This window comes from Brachionichthys hirsutus, chromosome 9 (assembly GCF_040956055.1).
Source record: "Brachionichthys hirsutus isolate HB-005 chromosome 9, CSIRO-AGI_Bhir_v1, whole genome shotgun sequence".
Classification (NCBI taxonomy): Eukaryota; Metazoa; Chordata; class Actinopteri; order Lophiiformes; family Brachionichthyidae; genus Brachionichthys; species Brachionichthys hirsutus.
Genome location: NC_090905.1, coordinates 2923958 through 2946938, shown reverse-complemented (window position 1 = coordinate 2946938; position 22981 = coordinate 2923958). Strand labels below are relative to the sequence as shown.

The window sequence follows — 22981 nt, the reverse complement described above, 5'->3', positions numbered from 1 at the left end:
TAAAATAATAAGATACACCAGTAAAAGTTCGTGAAGCATTAGTTGCAATGTAACGATACTGTATCATTTTGTAATAAATTACACACTGTTACCCTCTAGTGGTGAGAAAGAGGAACATAAAACACACAAACAGAATTTCTGCTTACTGTTTATTCCTGTGCAACGCACTTGATCATTATTTACATCCTGCAATGGCAAACAAAATCTAAGTAGGAGCACATGAACAAAACTATACACAGTTTATTAATACTTCAACACAGACAGGCAAGCACATAACATACACGGAAGTAGTCTGTATCCAAATTGTTTCATACATACCACAGTTTAAAAAAAAATAGATATATAAAACACATCCATTGACTACAGTGTACAGAATAAAGTAGTCGTAAGTCGGCGAGGGAGCTAATGATGGTTATTTCACATTTAAGTCCTCAGTGTGAATAGAGAAGCGCACAGTATTTAGTTCTCCTATGTCTGGAAAGTCACCAAAGACAGCGGTAGCTTCTGAAACAGTTTCCTTTTCAGGTGTGCGATCGCTTCTGTGCTTTGCAGCAGCCATGATCCACGATGAGAGTTCTAGGTTATGATGAGGTCCAAACGAAGTGTGAACACTTCTGAATATTTAGCAAGGTTCAGTGGCATTGAAACATAACCGTGCCCTTCTTCTATAGCTGCAAAGCAGAGACGGAAGCATGAGAACAGCGTCAAACAAACAAGGAAAGGGAAATATTCTGATAAACTGATGACAGATAGCATAATAAAACATCTCCGCAAGGTTCCCCAGGAGAGATCCTTCAGACTAAATGAAACTGCTTAGGTTTCTACCTTCCATTAATCTAATAAACAATCTTTTTTTTTTTTTTTGCATATGTTTGTCATTGGCCAATGGACTTTGAAATACTTTTTACAGAAGAAGCCAATGGCAAAAGCCCGTTTAAATCATATTGTTAAATATTACTCAAATGCATGTGGTGTGGATTCAAGAAATAGCACCTTGCGACTTGTACATCTCCTGGATGAAGGTTGAGAGTGCGTTGTACCTCACTGCTGATGAGAAATAACCTCAGCACTGCTCATCCAGACACAGCGATATAAAGACATGATAACTACAGTATAAATAGAAGTTCCAGCGGGGCGATGGAAACATCTCACAAATGGAATACAAACAACATAATTTAAATTGCAGTGAAACTCAAGTTGCAGTCACTGTGGATCAGTGACACAAACCGCTGTAATTCCAGACGATGTCGATGGAATTCAAGATATTAAGCATTGAGATATGGTAAAGAACATTTGCTGATCATCTACTTTACAGATTACATGTAAACCTATGAGAAAATCTGGTAAATCCGCTGTGGGCTTTTTTAAGCATTCTACCAAACATTAGATGTGCAGCATCGTAATGTTTGAAATTCAGGAAAACCAATTTACAGTACGTTTAAAAGTGATTCCTTTGTATTGCTAACTTTTTTCAGGCTAAGTTATTGACCAGAATCATGTCCGTTTCATTTGTTCACTGATTATGTTCTTAAGCCAAAATGAGTCTGATGAGCAAACAAAATGAAAATTAACAAAACTATTGTCCATCAAAGCGGAGTACATTTGTCATTTTGTGCTTTCAGAGGGACGCCTTGTAAAACAAAATGCATGTTACCGTAGGAGTGAGGGTGCATGAGGCCTCAAGGTGCTTCATGTAGGTAACTGTACATGTGCTAATAAAAATTAAATACAGCATATAATCATCAGTTCCCTGCAGTGCGACATTTAATTTTTTGTTAACCTCTCACATGAAAATCAAGCCAGTGTTTAAAACTTTCTGGATTAGAGGTGGCGGAAGTCGACTTGCATTGACAGTAAACGAGGTCACGTCTTTCGGCATCTTTGATGCGTCTTTCAGGATTAGATCATCGATTCATAACTTTGAACGTTTGGCTCTGGTTTGTCGGTAAAACTATCCATGTTTCTGACATCTGACTGCGTGAAACGCCGTGAGTTCGATTTGACAGAACTGATCATGGATTAAATTTTCTCTCAGAGTACAAAGCCACTTATCTTCCCCAAGCAAACAATCTATGAGTGGTTTGATTGCATTTCAAAGTCTCTTGAGCTTTGCAGACCCTCTAGAGCAAAATCTCAGTCTAATAAACGCTTGTTTACTCCCAGATGTCACTTCTGTCTTATCTTTTGTGTCCATTGAGTCTTGCTCTGTCCCGAGAGTTCACTCAATAGGGAAATCAGCCACATACATTGAGTAAGTAGGTACTTTTGAGCTACAAGGGGGGGCATTAGTCCAGTCACAATGTTGTCACGGGCACCGGAAATCTTTTGCAGATCAACTGGCCGTTCTGAGTTGCGGTTTGGGCCGAAAGCATAAGCACAGAGGCAGAAGTCATGTGGTGACCAGAGGTGAACGCACCTTTAGGATGAGATGGGATGAGATGACTTGTCCTTCTTTTTGCCCCCTTTATTTATTCAGTACAGGGGTTTCTGTCCTTGGCTTTCAAATTCTGACCAGGCGTCATTGAGTTCCATGAAAATCATCTTGGCGTATTGTTCGTAGGGCTGCCCCGTCGCCTGTGAGGGGGGGGGAAAAAAGGTGAAGTAAAGAAGAACATCACCTGGAAGAAACATTGCACTTCTCAAGCCATATGGCAAAAGACTCATTCCCAGCCTAGCGCGCTCGCCCACCACTGCCACAACCACAACAACAGTCTGAAACTCAGACTGATTCTTCTTTGGCCTGTGCTTCACTTTTCTAGTAATCCTGCTGGCAAACAGACCTGACCCTTAAATAAGTATGAGACAATTAAGCTGTGGGATAATGCAAATAACTCAAACGTTTGAAAAGCCAAAAGGATTCTAAAGCAAACAAACACAAAAGACTAAAAAAAAAACACAGAAGACCACAAAATGCCTTAAAAGACCCTAACTACAGTTTGCACATAAGAATTCTCATCTCGTTCAACTATGAACGACTGAAGAGACTGTAATTCACACAATCCTAGTTATTTATTTTGGTTTGCATTCCGTCTGATTATGTGTTTCTATTTTATCCGTTTATTTTGTAATTCATTTCCCGTGTGCATGAAAGGACTTGTGGGATTATAAAACCGTCACAAAGCTGCCTCCTACTCTAAATACGGCTGTGTTGTATTTACCATTTGTATTGATTGATCAGAAGGTCTGAATCGACTGATTCAATCATTGGACCCCTGTGATTGTGTTCTTTAAGGGTTGCACTTAAAAGAGAAAACAGATGGGTAGGAACTTTCATTTTATCCCTGCATGCCTGTTGGGGAAGGCTGCTGGGACTTCCCTGCCCGACCTCGCCAGTGACCTGACGGCAAAAACAGCAAAGCTGCCCTGAAGACCGAAGCCACAGGTGAGGCCATCTTAATAGCTGCTGCTACTCTTACTTAATATTCCGACACCACAGGAAAGACAGTAGGGATCCTATGTGCTTGCTTTGCGTTTGTAATTCATTCTCCTTCCTTCCAGACTTCGGATGCCCCACTAGGAGCTGAGGACGCTCTCGAGATTACAGGCGCTGCGCTAGGTTTCTATTCTCGCTGAAGATTCAGAGGCAGATTTTGTGGCTCTTGGACTCTCCATCATGAGAATGACGCTGACCTATCTCCTCACATTGATCCTGGTGGAGTCCACCATCGGAGCGCCGCAGGACGTGAAAGCGCCAGATGCGCAAGTGGACGACATCAACACTTTTCTGACGATGGCGTGGCAGGTAGCCAACCACATCAACCCTGATACCAGCTGTTACGTATGCGGCCTCCTGCCCTACACGGCCGGAGAGGGTTTACCGCTGATGGCCTTGCCCGCCTCTAATTGTGACACCTGCCACGTGATGCATCTGCCCTCATCTCAGTCTTATTCTCACCCCGATTGTTCTCGGATTTCCAGAATAAGACCACTCAAATGTTCTGGAGGACAGTCAAACTGCCAAAAATGTCTCGACGCACCTAAACCTGTTCCTGTATCGCTGTCTCCTCGGCCATTCGCTTGGTGTCTCCAGAATGATGGTAAGACACCCGTAGGCCAATCGGACTGTCTTCGCACTTTCAAAGCGGAGTTGAAACAACCCAAGAGTGACTTTAAATCTCTGTATTCTGCACCTCATCAGTGTGTGGAAGAGGTGGGCCCGGCTCGCTTCAACGCTCTAGCTCACCACAGCGCTAGTTGCTCAATCTCCTCTCCTGAAGGAATGTACTGGGTATGTGGGAACCTAGCCTACCCTTATCTTCCTGTAGATTACAACGGACGCTGCGGCTTGGCGTACGTCCTCCCGGCTATGAGAGTGACTCACTCCCTACCCCAGAACCGTCATTCAAATCGGGTACGACGCGGTACTTCAGATATCTTTGGGACTCATCATCAATCGCCCTTCAAGAATGCACTCGGCCCCCTCCTTCCTTTTTACGGTGTTATGTCCGCTCTTGATCAAATTGCAGATCTTTCTCATTCCATTGAGGTCATCGCCAACGAGACCGGTAAGGCTCTCACGCTCATATCGAGTGAGCTCTCCTCTGTCAGGCTTCTCGCTTTGCAAAACAGAGCAGCTTTGGATTTCCTATTAGCAGCCCAGGGAGGAACTTGCGCTGTGATTGGTTCTGAATGCTGCACCTTTGTCCCCGACTACAATGCTACGATTGGAGAAATAGTCAATCACCTCTATCAGGTTGCTAACTCCAGTCACCAGGACAGCAGTTGGTCTTTATTTGATGGGTTGGGAAACACTTTGGGGTCTCTGGGTTATTACTTCGCTAAAGTGATTTTCATTTTGTTTGCTGTGATTATATTGCTGTCTTTGTTTGTGTCGTGTGTGAAGAAGTTCCTCTTTAATGGTTAGCTGTACAATAATGTCACTGATAACAATACTGATAATGTCCCTTTGATTTGACAGCACAATTCTGTCAGTGAAAATTGTGAGAAAAGAAATTGCTAAGAATAAACGGAGCATGGAACGAACTGAATGCCTTAACACTGAGTACTGGCTATAAATAAGTTGATTATCTTGCTCACCTTATCTGGGTGGACGACCAGGACCGCTTTGCGGTAGATCCTCTTGACCTGCTCTGGAGTAACCAGGTCAGCCATTCCCACAGGCTTCCAACGTGACTCCCCATCCCACAGCACGGTATGCATAGTGGACAGCAGAGCGCGGATGTTGCGCTCTTTCCCCTCGATCCAGTCCAGAATCTGAGTCACAAAACAAAAGAGGGAGTGAAGGGGAGTCCCTAAGCCAGCAATGAGTACATTTGGAACGATCATCAGCAGAAATTCCTTTAGTGATTTGGCCTTGTGATGTTTTTTATTTAAAGAGTACCGGTAGTTAGAGGTCAAAGTCGACCTGCTATTAAATGCTTTAATAGCGATTTGGGAATAACTGAATTGCTTCTTCTATGGTAACAATCAACAAATCCCTCTGAACTTAACACAGATCCCATCAGAAAAGGAATGACTTGCCTTTATTTTCTCAGGGTCCATCTCTTTGGCCATCTCCTCTTTCCTCATCTCCGCTATAGTCCTGGGTCCTTTCTTCTCTTTGGTCCCCGCAAAGCCTTGACCAGAGAGCAGGTCGTCGAAGTTGACAGCCGAAGCCTTGGGCTTAGAACCTTAAGGACCAATAAGAGAGAAACAATTTACTAACCCAGTTATCAACCTTCATTACCACCCTTTTTTTTTTGGCCCCATCTTGAAGTCTTCCTCTATTTTATTTTATTATTGGTTGCACAGCCACATGCAGGGGCTTTATTTCCTGTTTTATTTTGAAGGTTCACTTCCAGCATCAGAGTTTGCTTAAAACGTCCTGCCTCTATTCTATTTCCTTCCACTCTGAGTCGCTATTCTCTCCACCTGTGCTTTTTTCGCACCTGTTCCCAATCCACTGCTTGTTTTGAAATTGTTTCTATTCATACTTTCCAGTCTGTTGTTTGAGGAGCATCTCTGCTTCTCCGACATTTTCTCGTCTTCCTGTCTAGTTCCTGTGTGCCCTTTTGGTGACATGCGCGTCAAATCGAATTCCAAATCCGCTTACCCATGCCAGCCTGTGCTTTGACTCCGGCACTAGGCGAGCCTCCTCCCACAGAGGAGAAGTTGACATTGTAGTTTGGTCGGTTCTGGGGCGATGCATGAGGCATGGGGTTGTGACTGGGGCTGGGCTTTGGCTGCGGCACTGGGCCCTGTCCTTGTGGGTGCCACCCCCCGCCGCCTGCAGCACCTTGTTGCCAGGAGGGGAAGCCGGCCCCTGTGTGGGACTGCCACCCTTCTGTGTGCTGGGGGGATGGAGGAGGCCGCGATGGGGAGCCCATGGGAGGGACGAAAGGTGTGGTTCCAGTGGGAGTGGTGGGTTTGCTGGAGAAGCCAGAGCCTAATGGAGGAAAATACAGAGATTATGACAAAGGACACATCGGATAAGAAATACAAAAAAATATCCAGTGACTGACTTCCAAAGCTTCCCCCGAGGTTGCCTATGTCTGCAAACGGGTCCAAGGTGTTGGATTGGTGGGTGGGGGTGCTGTGGACTGAGCCTGTGGGGCTGGTTGTCGCCGACTGGCTGCCCACACCAAAGCCTGCTCCTGGACAAATCAGCAGAAAACCATCAAAAACTAATATTCAGCATTAAGTTCCAGCATTAATTTGAATCCATAAAAAAGGTTTACTTTACCTTCTCTATTTAGCATTGGATGAACAGTCAGTGTAGTTTGCGTGTGTGCATTAGACTTCCTGCGTCATACCTGTGCTTGTGGTGGCGTGTCTGTTCCATTCCCACCCTCCCATGGCATTTTGCTGCTGAATGTTGAGTGTTGGAGTGGCGGGTGGGATGGGGGAACTCCGGCCTGTTCGGCACAAAAAGCTTAGTCACACACCGAGCACTAAATATCAACCAAGAGGAACTAACAGAAGAGCCGAGCATCACAAGAGACGCATAAGAGAATGTTAAATGTCTACGGGGACGTGGTCGGTAGTTCAAACTGAATGGTATGTGGCTAACTTTGCAGTCGTTTCGTTTCAACATGCAGACATCAAGCCAGTACAATCTCTGTGAAAGCCATAGACTCATCCTGCATCACGCAGACCCGGACGGCAGTAGCGTCAAAAGACTATGCAAAGCCAAAGTGAGTGCATGGTACGCAGTGCAAAGCAGAGAAAAAAGGAAATGTAATCATTTTAAAATGCGGTTTAAAACATCACCAAAATCCAACGTTTGATAACCCACGTTACCTGGTCCGAGGAACGAGCCCATCATCTCCTGAGGCTTAGGCACGGGACCGGTCCCAAAAGGATGGAATGCTGAGGAAAGCAAATCCACCTCTGTTATTGTGTGACTCTTTTATTTCTCATATTTATTTCATGTGTAGAAAAATGAAAATGGCTTTACATTGAGATGTACTGTATGTATTTTATTTTTGCCATATATCTTTAGAAATCCAGTTTTATTTAAATAAAATAAATTTGTCCTCACCTTTCTTGAGGACAATTTTATTGTAGAAGGAAAATAAATAAAAAATAACCGCATTAATTTCAAAACGTTATTTTTAACTGAAGACGATTACGGAGATCGTCTGATGTAAGAAGACGCGGATGGCAGCACCAACAACCATATCATACTTAGTGTGATATCCTATTTTAATCTTAATGTTTTGGGGATTAACTGTCACCTGGTGGCGCAGGAGAGGGACATGGCGATGCAGTGTTTGAGACTACTTTATGAGGGGTGGACTGGGCAGAGGATGGCCCACTGGTTGGCTGGGACGGCCCCCCGAACAGGTCTCCGAGGAGGTCAGTGGTCGTGGCTGTCGTGGGCTTGGGTTGAGATGAAGGACATGGGCTGTCCCCGTCAAGCCCGAGAAGATCCACGTCCTCGGCGGGTTCCCGGGTGGCTGGCATCGCAGCAGGGGGGTCGGCTTTTTGGGGGGCCGTACTGGTGCTGCTTCGTTGGCTGGAGATGGAGAGTATCTCATCATCCGAGGCCTCGCTTTCCTCGACATGACCCTGACCATCTGGACCTCCGTGGGTTCGGGTTGGTTCTGCAGGAGGAGAGCAGAAATGGAAGGAGAAAGGTGGAGAAATTAGACAAAGGCTGAAAATGTGAGGAAATTCATTAAGGCTAGGCAGAAAGAGGTAGAGAGAGACGACAGCAGAGAGTAGAGTCCAAGAACAGAGAACAAGAATGAAGCAGGGCGTAATGGCCGACTACTGTAGGTGCTGCAGGTAAACCTCTGCTACTAGCACCACCTACTGTATTCTCTTTGCGCTGTGTGCAGCCAACTGGAATACATCAGGCTGGACGTTTTCCAGTTTGGTTGATCCAATAATTGGAGGGAAGTTTGCTTTTAAAGAGGGGATATATCACTGATAACTAGGGTTGTTTCAGTCCGGTCAGCACAGATAAGAAACAGTTGAGTGATAAAATAATGTTTTTTTTTACAGAATCGAGACGTTTGAGTGAATTGAAACAACCCTCTTTTAACTACTCTACCTAACTGTTCCTCTATCTGTTAAGGGATCTCCTCTACTGTCTTACCCTCCAGATCCAATCCCTCCATCTCATCTTGTAGAGAGAGAAATGAGAGTTTATTATTAGTTTGTTAAAGCAGATTTTTTATATCTGTAAATATATGAGACAGACAGATTACAATTTGTCTGGTACCGATTCGTTCACCTCACAAGCTTCTTCAACCACAGAGCAAGTTAAGTCGATGCAAAATGTTATATCTGTTATCTTTATGAGAAAAATCTGACAGACAGGAAATATATGAAGTCAATCGGGATGCACTTCAAGATAAAGCTGAGATGATGCAGAAAACGTCCATCCACAATTGAGCTTCTTATGTCGCGAATGTAATTCAACCGGGAGACACGAGAATGAAGTGAAGGTATATTTTTACTGTAGCGGATTAAAGATGGTGATGAGTCCATCTGAACGTTTGTAGAGTTTAGATTCTTTGGAGAGATGGGATTTAAAAGGTATGAATTGCCAGATGTCATGAGAATTCATTATTCTATAAAACAGAGCCTCCCACCCTGAGAGGGATGCACAGTATGTTGTTGAGGAAATCTATTTATGGAGCACACTTCAGCTGAGAGAGTTTGCATTGATCCCCCAGTTCCCATCCCCTCGGTACCAGCAATAGCCAGGGCGTCCTTGTGCTCCTGATGGCCGGAGAAGAGCACGCCGGGACTGAGGTCTTTACAGGGGAACTGCTCCCATGGCGGCGTCAGGTCTTTCTGCTTGTCCTCCCCCTCCACTGCTACGTCCAGTATCAGATGGAAAAGCTGGGGGTATTTCTCAGGAGAGTCACATGCGTCCAGCTCCGGCCTGAGAGGAAGGGTTACCGTATGTTTGACAGAATTACGCATCTCTTGAAATTACTATTTCAAATTTTTTTTAGGACATCACCCATCCTTGTGGAATAGATTATAAACAGAAGAAAGGATCTTACTTGTTAAACTTTAACATGGTGGTACCAGGGCTAATGAAACCAGTGTGGAACTGGATCTGGAAGATCTGGGTGTTTGATACCTACAAACAGAAGAGCAAGTCTCAAAGATGGAATGCACCTTGCTTTAAGCACATGCTGTCTGGTGAGCATTTACTGGAATGCATAACTGGTGTGCAATGAAAAGTAATTTAAAAACATATATACCGTATTTTTTGGATTATACGTCGCTCCGGATTGTAGGTCGCACCAGCCAAAAAATGCATAATTAAGAAGAAAAAAACATATATAGGTCGCACTGGAGGATAAGTCGCATTTTTGGGGAAAATTGATTTGATAAAATCCAACACCAAACAACATATAGCACAAAGAACATGCTAACAAGTTTACCAAAATATCAGGTTTTACTCCGAATCCCGAAATCCAAGGAAATCTTCATCCTCGGTGTCACTTTTGAACAACTCCCCCAACTCGGCAGGTAGACAAGACGCCGCTTCCTCTTCTACGTCGCTTACATCAGACTCGTCGTCAGTTGCAGTTCCAATTATTCCAGCCTTTCTGAATCCCGACAGGATGGTTACGGTTGTCACTGAAGCCCATGCTTTGTCGATCCATTCAATGACTTCCAGGAAAGTTGCATGGCGCATTCTCCCGGTTGCCGTGAAGCTGTGCTCTCCATCCGTCATCCACTGCTCCCACAGGTTACGCAAAACTGTCTTAAAGCTCCTATTCACGGAGATATCAAGTGGCTGGAGTATTTTGGTTAAGCCTCCAGGGATGATGGCAGGTATGGAGTTGAAAACTTTTAATTTATTTTTTAACTGTGGTGTGATGTGCGCTCTCATGCTATCCATCACAAGCAGAGCTTTGCGTGCTCTAAAGAAGCCATCCGGTCGCTTATTGTAGCACTTTGTAAGCCACAAGTTCATCATTTCTTGATCAATCCACCCTTTCTCGTTCACGGCGACTTCAACTGAGGAGGATTGGATTTTTGGCATGGTTTTTCGTTTGAAAATGACCATCGGTGGCAGTTTTGATCCGTCTCCACAACATGCCAGCACCACTGTGAAGTGTGATCTCTCATGACCAGTTGTAACGATATTCACACTTTTTTGCCCTTTCTCTGCAACACTTCGGCCCATGGGGATGTCAAAAGTGAGGGGGACCTCGTCCATGTTAATAATATGATCCGGTGTCACGTTGTGATCACTTACATGCTTTTCAATGAACGCGCGGAAACTGTCAACCTTGGCTTGGAAGTCCGCTGGCAGTTTTTGGGACAGTGTCGTCCTTGCTCTGATAGAGAGGCGTTTGCGTTGCATGAAGCGGTAACACCAAGAAGGTCCTCCCGCAAAGCCGTTTATATTCACCTCCTTGGCAACCACCTGGGCGCGGAGACGCAACTGCACCGTTGACAAACCTCTCCCAGCAGCACGTTGTTCAAGCACCCATGCGTGAACTCGTTCCTCCAACTGCGGCCACCTAGCTTGTCGCCCGCGATTAGCTTTCTTTGTTTTCTTCATTTCAGTAAGCGTAACCTCCGCTTTTCGCCAGTCCCTTACAAGTTTTTCGCTCACTCCAAACTTTCTTTCTGCTGCTCGATTGCCGTTTTCGGCTCCATATTTCACTATCTGAAGCTTGTAAGCCGCGGAATATGACTTTCTTTTCGGCGACATTTTCATTCAGCCCTTCTAATTTGTGTTTTTAGATAACAGGTGTGACAGATAACTCTGAACCTCCAGAAACCGCGACAGATTCTGACGAGTCACAGAGTTCCCTGTAACACCTGTTATAGAAATGTGTAGGCTACTGTCTCTGCGCTCACAGATTTTGTAAAAAAAAGCATATATAAGTCGCTCCGATTTATAAGTCGCACCCCCGACCAAACTATGAAAAAAACCGCGACTTATAATCCGGAAAATACGGTATATATGTTTACGGCTTAGTTAGATTTTAGAAGCTTGTTTCTCAGAAGAATGAAAACCTATTAGACATGCCAGGAAATGAAAACCGTCGTATTTCTTATTTGTTTCCTGTTGACATTTTGTGACATTTTTTGTACTTTAAAGAAATAAGCTGCAACCAATCAATGCCATCATGGTGCAATGTATTGTTTTTATCAAACTTACCTTTGCCTGCAGACGCCCTCCGATGGTTGATCTCATATGGGAGACCGAAACGACGACATCTCCTTGCACGCTCACCCCCAGATGGAAAAGCACCTTCCCCTCTTGGACTCTGTGCTCTCTGGACATCCAGAGTAGAGCGAGCGAGAGAGAGAGAGATGTTAAATGAAAATATTGCTAAGCAGCGGTTAATTTCTGCATGTCTGAGCCATTTAAAAGTCACCTCATCCTCTCATAATCTTGTGCGGTCGTGAAAATTTTCGTTTCCCCGAGAAGGATGTCGCAGAAGGGCCGGCAGCCGCTGCGTTGCTTGTTGAAGCAGGGCACCGGACTCATGGTTAGGGCCTTGATCACCAAGGGCTTCGAGTGGGGCAGACTGGGCTTCTCTGACACCATAGTACACACATAGCCTATGTACCTGCATGGAGCAGAGGGGAAATCGCCTTAAGCCTTTTATGAAACACCACTCGATCTGTTCCTGTCCCAGTTTTCCATGCTGATGTCAGTAACATACCGCACATGTTCTTTCTCTCATTTTCACTTTCAATTATTTCACTCTTCACAACCACTTGCTCACCCACATGATTCAGGAATACAAACCTGTGATGTGAGGGCCAGAGACCAGAACCCGGCCTCTTAGCGCTGAGCAGCTGCATGGCAGGAACCGGGTTGTTGAAGAGGTGGCAGAAGCAGAACATGGCACAAACCAACACCCCCGAGGGAGCGCGACCATCCTGAAAGCAGCACACGACGTAGACAAGTACCCCATCTTGAAGCTTCCTCAATACTTTTTCAGTCTCGTCTGCTATGCATGTGAACACATCTTAAGCATGGCAGCAGAGACGACATCAATATGCAACTGTGCTTCACAGGAGTTCTTGTGTTTGTGCTTTCTTGTGTGTGTTCTGTTCGTGCAAAGAGAAGCTGAGAGAGACGCGAGTTCATTTCAGGTCACAGAGACAAACACTTTCTTGTGATGCGAAGCAGAGCGGTTTGTTTGTTAAAGGAACAGTTTGGAGGAGGTTATGCAAGATGGAGCAGTTTGCCAAGCCACAGCCGAACCACAGTGACTTGGCAATAACATGCTCTACCACACGGTAGCGTACTGTACTGCAGCTGCGGCATTAGAGCAGGCAGAAACAACAGTTACCGTGAATATTTCATTGAATACATTGGTACTGGAAAGTACATAGCATCGGCGCAATATTGACATAATATTGACGTAGATAAAACTACATTAAACTCCATGTACAGTATAATAATGCTAAAAAAATAGCTTAAAATCCAGAAAGGAAAATAAAAGATGCCAGTATCCAGAACACAAGAGACAAGGAAGAACTGTTTTCTCTATGAAATGTAAGACCTTTTCAAATGCACTGTATTTAATTTAGCTGGTACAACAACAAATCACCTGTGTTGGAAATAAAATAAGTTAAAATAAATAACACACCAGTGTTCAGTGAATCCTAATATAAAATCTCTATGCATTTGAGGGGAGGAACATTTATGTTCAATAACTCCTCCAGCAACACATTTGCACCGCGCATAGGCTCCAGATTGCTTAACGGGACAATTAAGAAACAATTCCTTAATGCACATGAGAGACAAATGTGTAAATACATGTTTTAAAAAGTTAAAATTGACAAGAAACTGCCAAATCACAAAAAAAATAAGGTTTGAAGTGAATAAGATGAATCTGCTGTATTTGCATGGGTGTCTTCTTACCGAGCAAGTAATGACGCACACATTCTTGGGATTCTGTTTCAGCCAGTTGTGCATGTTCTTACACACCGCAAATAAGTTGTGAAGGCTGGGAGCCTGACAAGAAGGCCAATTGCACTCTGAAACCTGGAGAGAAACAGAGGGGTAAAAGTCAGGAGAAGGGGGGCGACAGCGATAGATGCAGAAACGGGATTCCAAATGGAAAAACAGTAAAGGAGAAGAGACATTCCGAAACAGAAAATTTTGTTTAAAAACAACAAGAAATGGGAGGTGAATGTTTGGCATGATGACTCATCAGCTACATGCAGACAGAGGCCATCTTGGAGAATTTAATGCCACAGCTTTCTTGGATGTTTTCTGCCAGAGGGTGGCAGTCGATAGAAAGAGATCACACGTGTGCCTGAAGTTGAATCCACATCCAAATGAATTCCATTATTGTGAGTGATGCTTCAGACGGTACGGATGTAACTCTATGTAGAGAACATCGATGGCCACTGGCGATTGTTGCTATGGTGAACCCTGTGAAATATGTTCTGAATCTCAAATCACTGCCATCTCCCAGCTCTACAAGATTACAAATAGCAGAATCATTTCTGCAAATATATATCCCTTATATATATATATCCCAAAATCCAAATTGTCCTTCAAGATAATTTTTAATAAACTAAGAACAAAAATATTTTTGTTAAATGGGGATACTGAAAGAATGAAAGTCTAAGTCTACATTTTTTTTTTTTTTTTTTTTTAATAATGTCTATACATTTCTCTAAAATTAATTTTTTTTAAAGCTGAAACAAGACGCTTAAATGATCTGTAAATATTAGCAGCTCGTCCTCACATCTAGCTTCATTTTCTGATGATGCATAAAATGCTCGACATAAACTAATAATTCCGGTTTCTGTTAAGCTTTGAGAGGCAGCATCACACTCACCCTGTTGGAAAACTTGGCTCCGCGGTAGTTTCGCTGCGATAGATTGAAGACAGTGTAGTGGTCGGCGTGGCGACTGTCGAGGAAGGAGCGGATGTCTTCTATGTGGTTCTGGTAGCCAATCTGCACCGACTCTGCTGGGTAGCTCATGACTGAAATAGCAGAACAACATTCAGCAGCGGGCTTTAGCCGAAGTAGAAACACATTAAAGTATCGCTGCCATGCATAAGAGTAAAACACTGGAAAGCTATTTTCCCAATCGGAAATCATAGTCTGAAGAAGAGTTTTAGTGTGAAATTATCCATAAATAATTCAAAAGTGTCCTTTGCTTGCAGCTCATTCCCGGATAAGGGAATATTTAATTTGATAGAAAATCACCAGGGGCTCTTTTTTTCATAAGCATGGCTTGGACAGATGTATCTCTGGATTATTATTTCCAAGACACAACAGTTAACACTTTACCGATGATCCGTGAAGTGATGTAAGCGATGTCCAGCTCCCCTTTAGTGTATCTGCAACAAAGACAAAATCTTTGAAGATGATCTCAAACATGGAGGAAGACACATAAAAGGAAAAGCTCTGACCCTCCACCTGACACTCTGAAAAAAATGATTTTGAGTTGCTATGGGTTACTGATATTTGGTGTAGTAGACGTGTAACGTTATAGATCAGATACATATCATCACCGATTACAGACAAGCATTTAGTCAGGAGGGTCAAAAGAGTCCATATTCAAATACTGTACATCTACATTGAATAATTAAGAGATAATTGCTTGGCTTTCTAGCATCCAGAAGATGAGTCAGCACCTCGTCTTCTCGCTGGCTGCATGTCATCAGCATTCAAAAACAAAAACACTACCCGACGGGTTTTAGAGCAGAAGCTTCTACATTTCTGAAGGGAAGGGAAGATGTTTTTTTTTTTTTGCACTGCTCAAGCGCAAAGGAAAATCATGCGTGAATTATTCAACTGAGCATCGTTGCCTTTTGTTACGGAAATTAGCGATTTCCGATAGAACAAGCAATTAGCAATCAACTGCTGCTGCACCTTAAAAGAGATGTAAAAGAGAATTTATTAGACACTGAGCTTCAGACTCCTGTGTTGGCACAGCTAGAAATTAATGGAATGTCTTAACATCTGTGAAGATATATCACCTTGAAGCCTTTATGATCTATTGATCTGTAGCAAAGGTGCTTGACAATATCAGAAAAATGCAATGGCACCCTGAAATAAGTGTTGGTTTGGAGAGTTTTCTAGAAAGCGTTTCACTTAGCGAGCTACAGACAGTTGGAAGCCCCCGCTGGGCTGCGATCATCGTGGAAAACACAGTGGTAGGCTGATGTGGATCGCATGCCGAGCTGTGCTGATGCGGAGCAGTTATCTCTGTGTGGCCATGGAGACACGCCAGATGGCCCTAATGGTTTCCTGCGCATTGCTTATGTAATGCTGTGCTATTCAACGAGTGTGTTGCACATAAATGCATTTTATATATGGCCATTCTTCTTCCAGCTTTTTATATGGGCACTTCATAACCAGATATTTCACTGCAGACCATACAAAGCAGGATATTCTGTGTTTTACTGGAAGCGATCGTTGCTAATTCTTTCGTGTGAATGTTTGAGATTATAAGCAGGGATAACTCGGACAGTTTTGAGTGGATCTAAATGATATTTTGTCTGAATCTGGGCCTTTCTCATTTAATTGAACTATTGTTCTGAATGGAGGTACAGTACATACATACTCCACAAGTGCCCTTTAGTTTTGCATATTTCTTTCCTAACATGATGTAACTGGAGAAGAAGCAAGTCTGATGTCAGGTATAATTGGTCATAACAACCATGACATATGCAAATGAGCCATTTCTCTGAATGTGAGGCGAGAACAGCATCTAATTAAAATGTACTGCAAGGCGTGGCAAGGATCGGACGTGCGAGGGAATTGTTTTATTTTTATGTGGTCAGAGTATCCACTTCGGTATGATGCATATGTACTGTATGTCAGCATGACCGAAATTTAATATACGATTGTATTTTTCGATTTTGTGCCTGAACTCATTGTGAGATATAACCTTAAGCCTTAAAAATAATAATAGATCAATTTAGAAAAGGCATGGCAATGCTCCGGAATGGAAAACTCAAGATCTCCCATCTCTATGATGAATTAAACCTGGATCACAGGCCAGATGTGGGAGATCCAAATATATATTAGGAGGGCGATATGTGTTTGATCACTACGGTAACAGAACGCATTGAAGACATAGCAGCAATACGTCGTTGAGAAATGAAGATCCAGAGTCATTCAAATGGCTTTTATGTACCTGTCATAGTTAAGATGTTAAGAAGCATCAGCATGACAGAGAAGGATTCCAAATACTCAGAGAAAGAATTAGACCGCCCTAATTCAGCAAAAATGTACCTTAGTGTTATGATTTATAAATGTTTCCCACTGGTAAAAGAGAGTAGATTAGTTAAACTGCGAGCGATTTCAGTTCAGTTAAATGCTAATGAAACAGGGGTGATGAAAAGAATGGATGAAAACCAGTCAGAGTGAAACAAACAGCAGGAAGGAGAGAGGGATGAATGTATTGGTGAGAAAGGAGGGTGGGGGGGGGGGCAGTCTGGGTGCTGACCAAGGACACGGTGCCTTTCACAAACCCAGATCAACCCAGACTCCATCTGTGTTTTCACCGAGGGGCACACAGTCCAGCGTTGTTGCCAGCTTGGTTTCCCTGCAAAACATTCTCTTCAGGCCAAACAAACAATCAGGCTGCTTTAAATAATTCAGAAACTGCCTGTTTTCGTGAATACAGATGGAAACACAGAGGAACAAATCCAATTTAAAGGACGACTATAACAACTGTACCGGCACGCGGTTCGCCTTGCATCTGACAAGCGCAGGAGAATTTCTACCGAGTGTTCCAAAAGTCAGGAAACTGGGACAAAACAATCTGTTGAAGACGTTGCACAACCGTAGAGATATGAAATATCCCCTTCTGCGTAAAAGCAGGAAAGTTTCTGACAATCAAATAAACAAGAGCTGTGAAAGATGTCTTGTAACTGGCAAAACAAAATCAGGAAATGATGTGGAAAAAAAGAAAAAAGGATTCACAAGGAAAAAATATTCTTTATGCCTCAGTTAAACCTGACCGCAGTAAGATGTAATAGTTTAAATGACACTGTAAAACACTCTTGGACTTTTTCCTTAACATATGATAGCAGAAAAGCTTGAATATAAAAATATGTATTGGCCTGAAGCTGAAGTAAAATCTGTCTCATCATCCAAAAATAATAATACATGACTTACGTCAGTTCCCTTTTCTGCAGTGAGAAAGAAAGCAGCTGATCTTTCCGGTTTGCATCTTTAGATCCTGCAGCTACTATTTATACCGCTAATTAACTGCTGCCTTAGGCCTCACGGGGCAACATGGAGAACCAGCAATAACGGTCAATGAGGAAGACCTAGAAAAACATCGTACGTAATCTTCCTCATATTCATCTTGCTTGAAACTGCTCCGTAGACAGACTGCCCCAGACAGTCTGGCTCTGTTGAGAGGATCTACATGTATTTAGCCATCATAGATTATACTCCCATCCTTGGGAAGCCACTTGTGATGTCGCAAGCCATTTCAAAAACTTTATAAACAGGACGATTAACTCTTCAGGGGAGCAGAGCGCAGTAAATGTTTGCACTTGTCACAGGATCGTAAAAGAAGCCTGTCTGAGCACTTTTATAAATCCCTTGATTAAACTGTGCCTTCCCTTTCTGAGGCTTTTAGCAGCCCACCTCCCACTGCCCCATTATCCCGATCACCCGCTCACACAAACCAAATGAAATGAATCCTCCTGTCTCAGCATTTGGCTGTCACTGGCCATTTGGCTCAGCGAACCCCCCCCCCCCCATGAATAATTCACCGGGAGAGGAGCGATAGATGGAAGAGGAGAGGAGGGAAGGTGCAGCTGAGATGAAAGAGGAGAGACGCCGACACACTGGAGGGGTGGTAGTTTGCCAATGTGGGGAGACACAAGAGATGAATTATCACCATCAAACCTGCTGAGTCAATAGTGAGAGAGGAGCTGTGAGTGTGTGTTTGTGACACTCCAAAGGCCCCTTTGTGCTCCCCCCGGGGCAGATGCTCATGAACAAGCACAATGGACCGGCCGAGCCGTGCCAGACTCCGCTACCTTCCTCTTTCCTCCCTCCAGCCACACTCCTGTTGCTGTTTGAGACTCACTTTACGTTGTAACCCACACTCGGTACTCAAAGTAATACAGAGCTACAGCAAATATTAGAGGAACGTGAGCCAAATTTGACTTTCACGAGTAGAATTCCTTGTTCGCTATCGGGATGCTGGTCTTCATAATAATTCCTCAGATGTTGATGTGTTGATATGGAGTGCACGGGGCGAGCAGGTCACAGTTTGACAGGTCATGTCTGGTTAATTATGCAAAATGATTGGTCGATGCGGTTTGTGTTCTGGCGCTTGAGTTCAGACACATGTGTTGGTCACTGAAGCACCAATGTGAGTGCAATCAAAAGATGTCCCTTTGGCATTGCAAAGTATCTCCCAATTGTCAGTGAGACAGCAAACAATCACACCGAATAATATTACATATATCATTATACTTATTACAGCACATCACGGGTATGGATGCAGCAGTAACTTACATGGCAACCTGATGCATGACCTTGGTGGACGTGTCCTTCAGCGTATCCTTCAAGTTGTCCTTGAAGCTGCTGAAGAACTTCCCGGCTCCTCCCTTCACCATGTCCAGCAGTCCTCCTCCGTAACCGGCATCCATATCTGAGGACAGAGAGTCAGCCAATCAGAATCCAGAGGGAAACACAAGCCTTTCATCTTGTTCTCATGACATAAAATGTTTACCGTTTCCTATATATGTGGATGATGTATTTATACATATATATCTACATATATCTTTTTTTTGGGGGGGGGGGGGGGGGTCACAGCACCTGTGTATGTGCAAAAGAATGGCACAAGAGACAATAACACACACGCTATCGGGAGCGCTGTGTGTGGGTGTGTGTAATTGCAACCCACTCGAGTGTCATATCTTACTCAGCATTCCTCTGGTGATTTTCTCTCCCTCCTGCCTTCCTCTATCCAAACACAGCAGCCACAGCGGCATCACTTGAGATGTAACTTGGCAGTGCTGACAAATTTACTGGCAAAATAGATTTTCGGCGGCTCTGGTTTAAGTCTCGTATCAGCGCCCCGAAGCAACGACGACTCTCTTAAAACCCTCTTAAAAAGTCTCGTCAAATTCTCTTCAAACCATCCAGCGACAGCCATCAACGAATTTGAGCTGTAGTTTATCATCTGACAGGGGTCAACAGGGTTCTCTGCAGCAGTGTGTGTGTGTGTGTGTGGGGGGGGGGGGTCCTGCTTGTGGTAAATTAATATCTATATGATATCGTCAACTTTTAAATACTTGTATCTTGTATCAACCTGTAAATTTAACATCTGATTTATTATCAATGGGAAAAAAATGACTCAATGCTTTTAATTAGCAGCTACCCCCTTTTAGGACCCCCTTGAAAACGAGATGGTTTCATCTCAAGGGGTTTTATCCTTTCAAATAAATAAATAAATAAATAAATAAATAAATTCATATTCCAGCAGCAGGTTTTACTCCTGATAGCAAAAGTAGACAAGATGTATGATGTGTGGTCTGGCTGTTTTGAGCTTTAATCCTATTTTAGGCGTCCTCGAGGGAAAAATGTAATGACCACAGGATTCACTGTTTATCTCGCGGCGCAGCAATGGCAAATATCTGCATTGGTTGCCGTCCTGTTCACAAGTAAAGAAACAAAGGGCATCGATCACATGAACTCCTCCAACTCTCGGTTGTGGAGTAACAAGCTACAGGAGGCTTTAGAGAAGTAAGACACGGGCAAGTCGCATCACGATGGAAAAGGATGTGATGCCTGGAAATATGGGGAAGAAAAGTTTTGATCTATTTTTAACCTATACTTCCAATGAAAACGTCTCAGCCACTGACATGACAGGCATGACAGGATGCACTAGGAAGCCTGGATCCAGCTGCGCCTTAAAATCCACCGCTATCTGAGATCTGAGGTCCGGGTTAGACGCCTGCACAGGTAAAGAGCCATCTGCGATGATGAAGGAGAAAGGGTGCTTCAAAGAAATCTCAGGACTGGGACAGCTGTTCTACAAAACCCCGACCAAGCCAGGGGGGAGGGAGGAAGAGAGAGCGAGAGCGAGGGAGAGAGAGAGAGATGAATGACTGAAGAGTAAAGACAGATAGCAGCCTGTCTCCCTCCTGCTATCCCAAATCTCACTCCATCAGTACCCAACTTGAAAGAGAAAATAGATCAACAATTGTAGTGTTTCACAAAGAATGGGGGGGGCGGGGGGTTATAGAGTATCCAAAAAAAAAATGTCCCTGTCACATCTCATGAGCAACACGTGCTTTCTCTCTGCTTTATGCCCATTTATCTGCATGGATGTTGCAGCTAGCTTCTGCTAGTTAGCTGGTCCCAGTGCCTGTAACCAGATGGAAGTAGGAGTGTGCAGACTGGTGAACCAGTTACACAGACAACACCTCCGTCGTACAGACATCAGAGGAGGCTTTGATATGGAATCCCTCCGGTGAAAACAGCAGCAGAGAGTCCAGCCAGTCACGGGACATCAGGGCAGCAGGACATCAACAGAACAGAGAACTCTTAGCAATGGCCGAGAGATCAGGGGTTTGTTTGGACTAGTCTCCCTCCTTCCAGAGTTCCAGCCTTCACTCCTCCATCAGGCTGGGTGTGAACGGGACAGACGAGCACACAGACAGATCGGGGCGAGCATCCTCTCACATTAAAGAGAGTGTCTATGAGGCCTGGCGTCAGGCAGACATCTGAAACTAGACCCCATCCCCCCCCTTCCCAACCTCCAACCCATCCCCCATCCTTTAAACGAATACATACCCTATTGGTTGGTTACACTAAATTGCCCGTGACTGTGAATGATGGTCTGTCTGTGTGTGGCCCTGCAATGAACTGGCGGCTGGTCCAGGGTGTAGCCCGCCTCTCGCCCAGTGACTGTTGTTATAGGCTCCAGCACGACCCGTGACCCGGTAACGGGCAAAGGAAGATGGATGAATGAATGTTTTCACTTTAGGTAGCTGCTAAAAAAGCATATTATGATGATAAAGTTAAGGCTCACAGGAAGGATGCGTGAAAGATGTATGAAGTATTCCTCTCCTCTGATAGTCTGTGTAACCTTTATTTTAAAAAGAAAGGCACAGAAAATGTTGTAATCTGTGCAAGAGAAAGTCTGCATGTCGTGCACGACGATGAGTGTCTCTTTTCGTTTTGCCGCTTGATTAAAAAGGTACCTCCTGTAAGAATTGGGGAAAATGTCTGACATGATGCATGAATAAAAACGAAGCGTTAATAGCGTATCGCAGTAGAAACACTGCGTGTCATTATAAAACTTCATTTCGCTCAAGAGCTTCTATTACAGAGGACAGAATTGATCTAACTGAGGACAAAGTGACAGAAGAAATGACTTCTTAGCACTGAATTCAGAAGGCGTGGAAAGTTGGCATCAGATTAAACAGATAGAAGGATTAAAGTTGAGTTTATCAATCCATAAAGATAGTATTTTTTATTATTTTAAATTCAATACATTAGCGCTATAATCCATTCTTCATGGCTGGTCAACTAAACTTAAAGTATTTTGTGTTCGTATTGTAAGCCCTAAACCTAAACCTGAAGGAGGATTTATTCCATCGACTTGTAATATAGAATTTCTTACATAAATAGACTGCTATCGTGTTTGAGATCACTTACAAATGGAAATAAGTTGCATTTTCATCTTTTATATCTTTTATGTATTTTTGGACACTAGAAAGGATCATTATAGTCCATCTAAATACCATCCAATGCATTTTCAATAGGCTTGTAGAGGTGGGTGGAGCCTTTCCCTGCTGACATCAGAACCAGGCACCGGGTCACCACATAGAGAGACAAGCAAAAATTCACACCTAAAGGAAATTACAAAGCTAGAGTGCATGTTTTCCACGCTGCAGGGGGGGGGGGGGGGTGCCGGGCCCAGGGGGAGCCCACCCAAATACAGAACAGATGAAGATTCACAGGGGTTCAATCCCGGACCATTCTTGCTCCACTTCCCCCACTATGCCCCCTAAACAATATTAAAAATCTATATTCCAAATCATCCACATGCATTTCTGCTCAGACTTTCTAATATCGATCAAATATATTGTTGTATTCATTTACTCTGAATCCAATAAAAGCATTTCGCATTGCTCCCTCCTCCTCAGTCCAGCCTCCATCCCCCCCGGTGGCCGGAGGCGGCGAGGACTCCTACCTGAGCTGTCCATGGTGCTGCAGTCCTCCTCTCTCAGCGGGCTCGCCTTCGGTCCGAGGGGGGCCGCTACGGAGCCTGACGCGAGCGTGGCGCTTCCGCTGCCGCTTCCTCTGCCGAAACCGAAGCTATCTCCGCCGCTATCGACCAACTGCAAAGATTCATAGCCATCGTAAATGTTTTTTTTCTTATAGGCCCCCAGTAAGCTCATAACCAAAGGACAAAGCAAAAAAAAAAAAAAAAAAAAAAGGGCATTAAAAGATGCTCCGACGCGCCGTCGCCACCGCAGCTGCCTGCGCTACTGCTCCTGCTGCTGGACGCACCGCATGTCCACGGAGGAGAGGAGAGGAGGACCGGTCTCCTCCGTTCAGCTCTCTCTCTTTCTCTCTCCCTC

The 22981-nt window shown here is 44.0% G+C and overlaps 1 protein-coding gene across 1 annotated transcript; it reads right to left on the bottom strand.

Annotated features, from left to right (window-relative positions):
- Positions 1-201: 201 nt before the first annotated feature.
- dnajc6 (DnaJ (Hsp40) homolog, subfamily C, member 6) lies at positions 202-22813 on the bottom strand. The gene is made up of 19 exons (XM_068743424.1): positions 22591-22813; positions 18900-19035; positions 14697-14746; positions 14238-14386; positions 13310-13432; positions 12185-12318; positions 11808-12002; positions 11588-11705; positions 9462-9541; positions 9144-9337; positions 7677-8045; positions 7240-7308; positions 6753-6854; positions 6462-6593; positions 6053-6385; positions 5482-5630; positions 5038-5214; positions 2417-2574; positions 202-671 (listed from the first exon to the last, which is right to left on the bottom strand). Exons 1-18 carry the CDS (start codon positions 22796-22798, stop codon positions 2473-2475), a joined length of 2820 nt encoding a protein of 939 aa, XP_068599525.1. The 5' UTR covers positions 22799-22813; the 3' UTR covers positions 202-671; positions 2417-2472.
- Between the last annotated feature and the right edge of the window lie 168 nt (positions 22814-22981).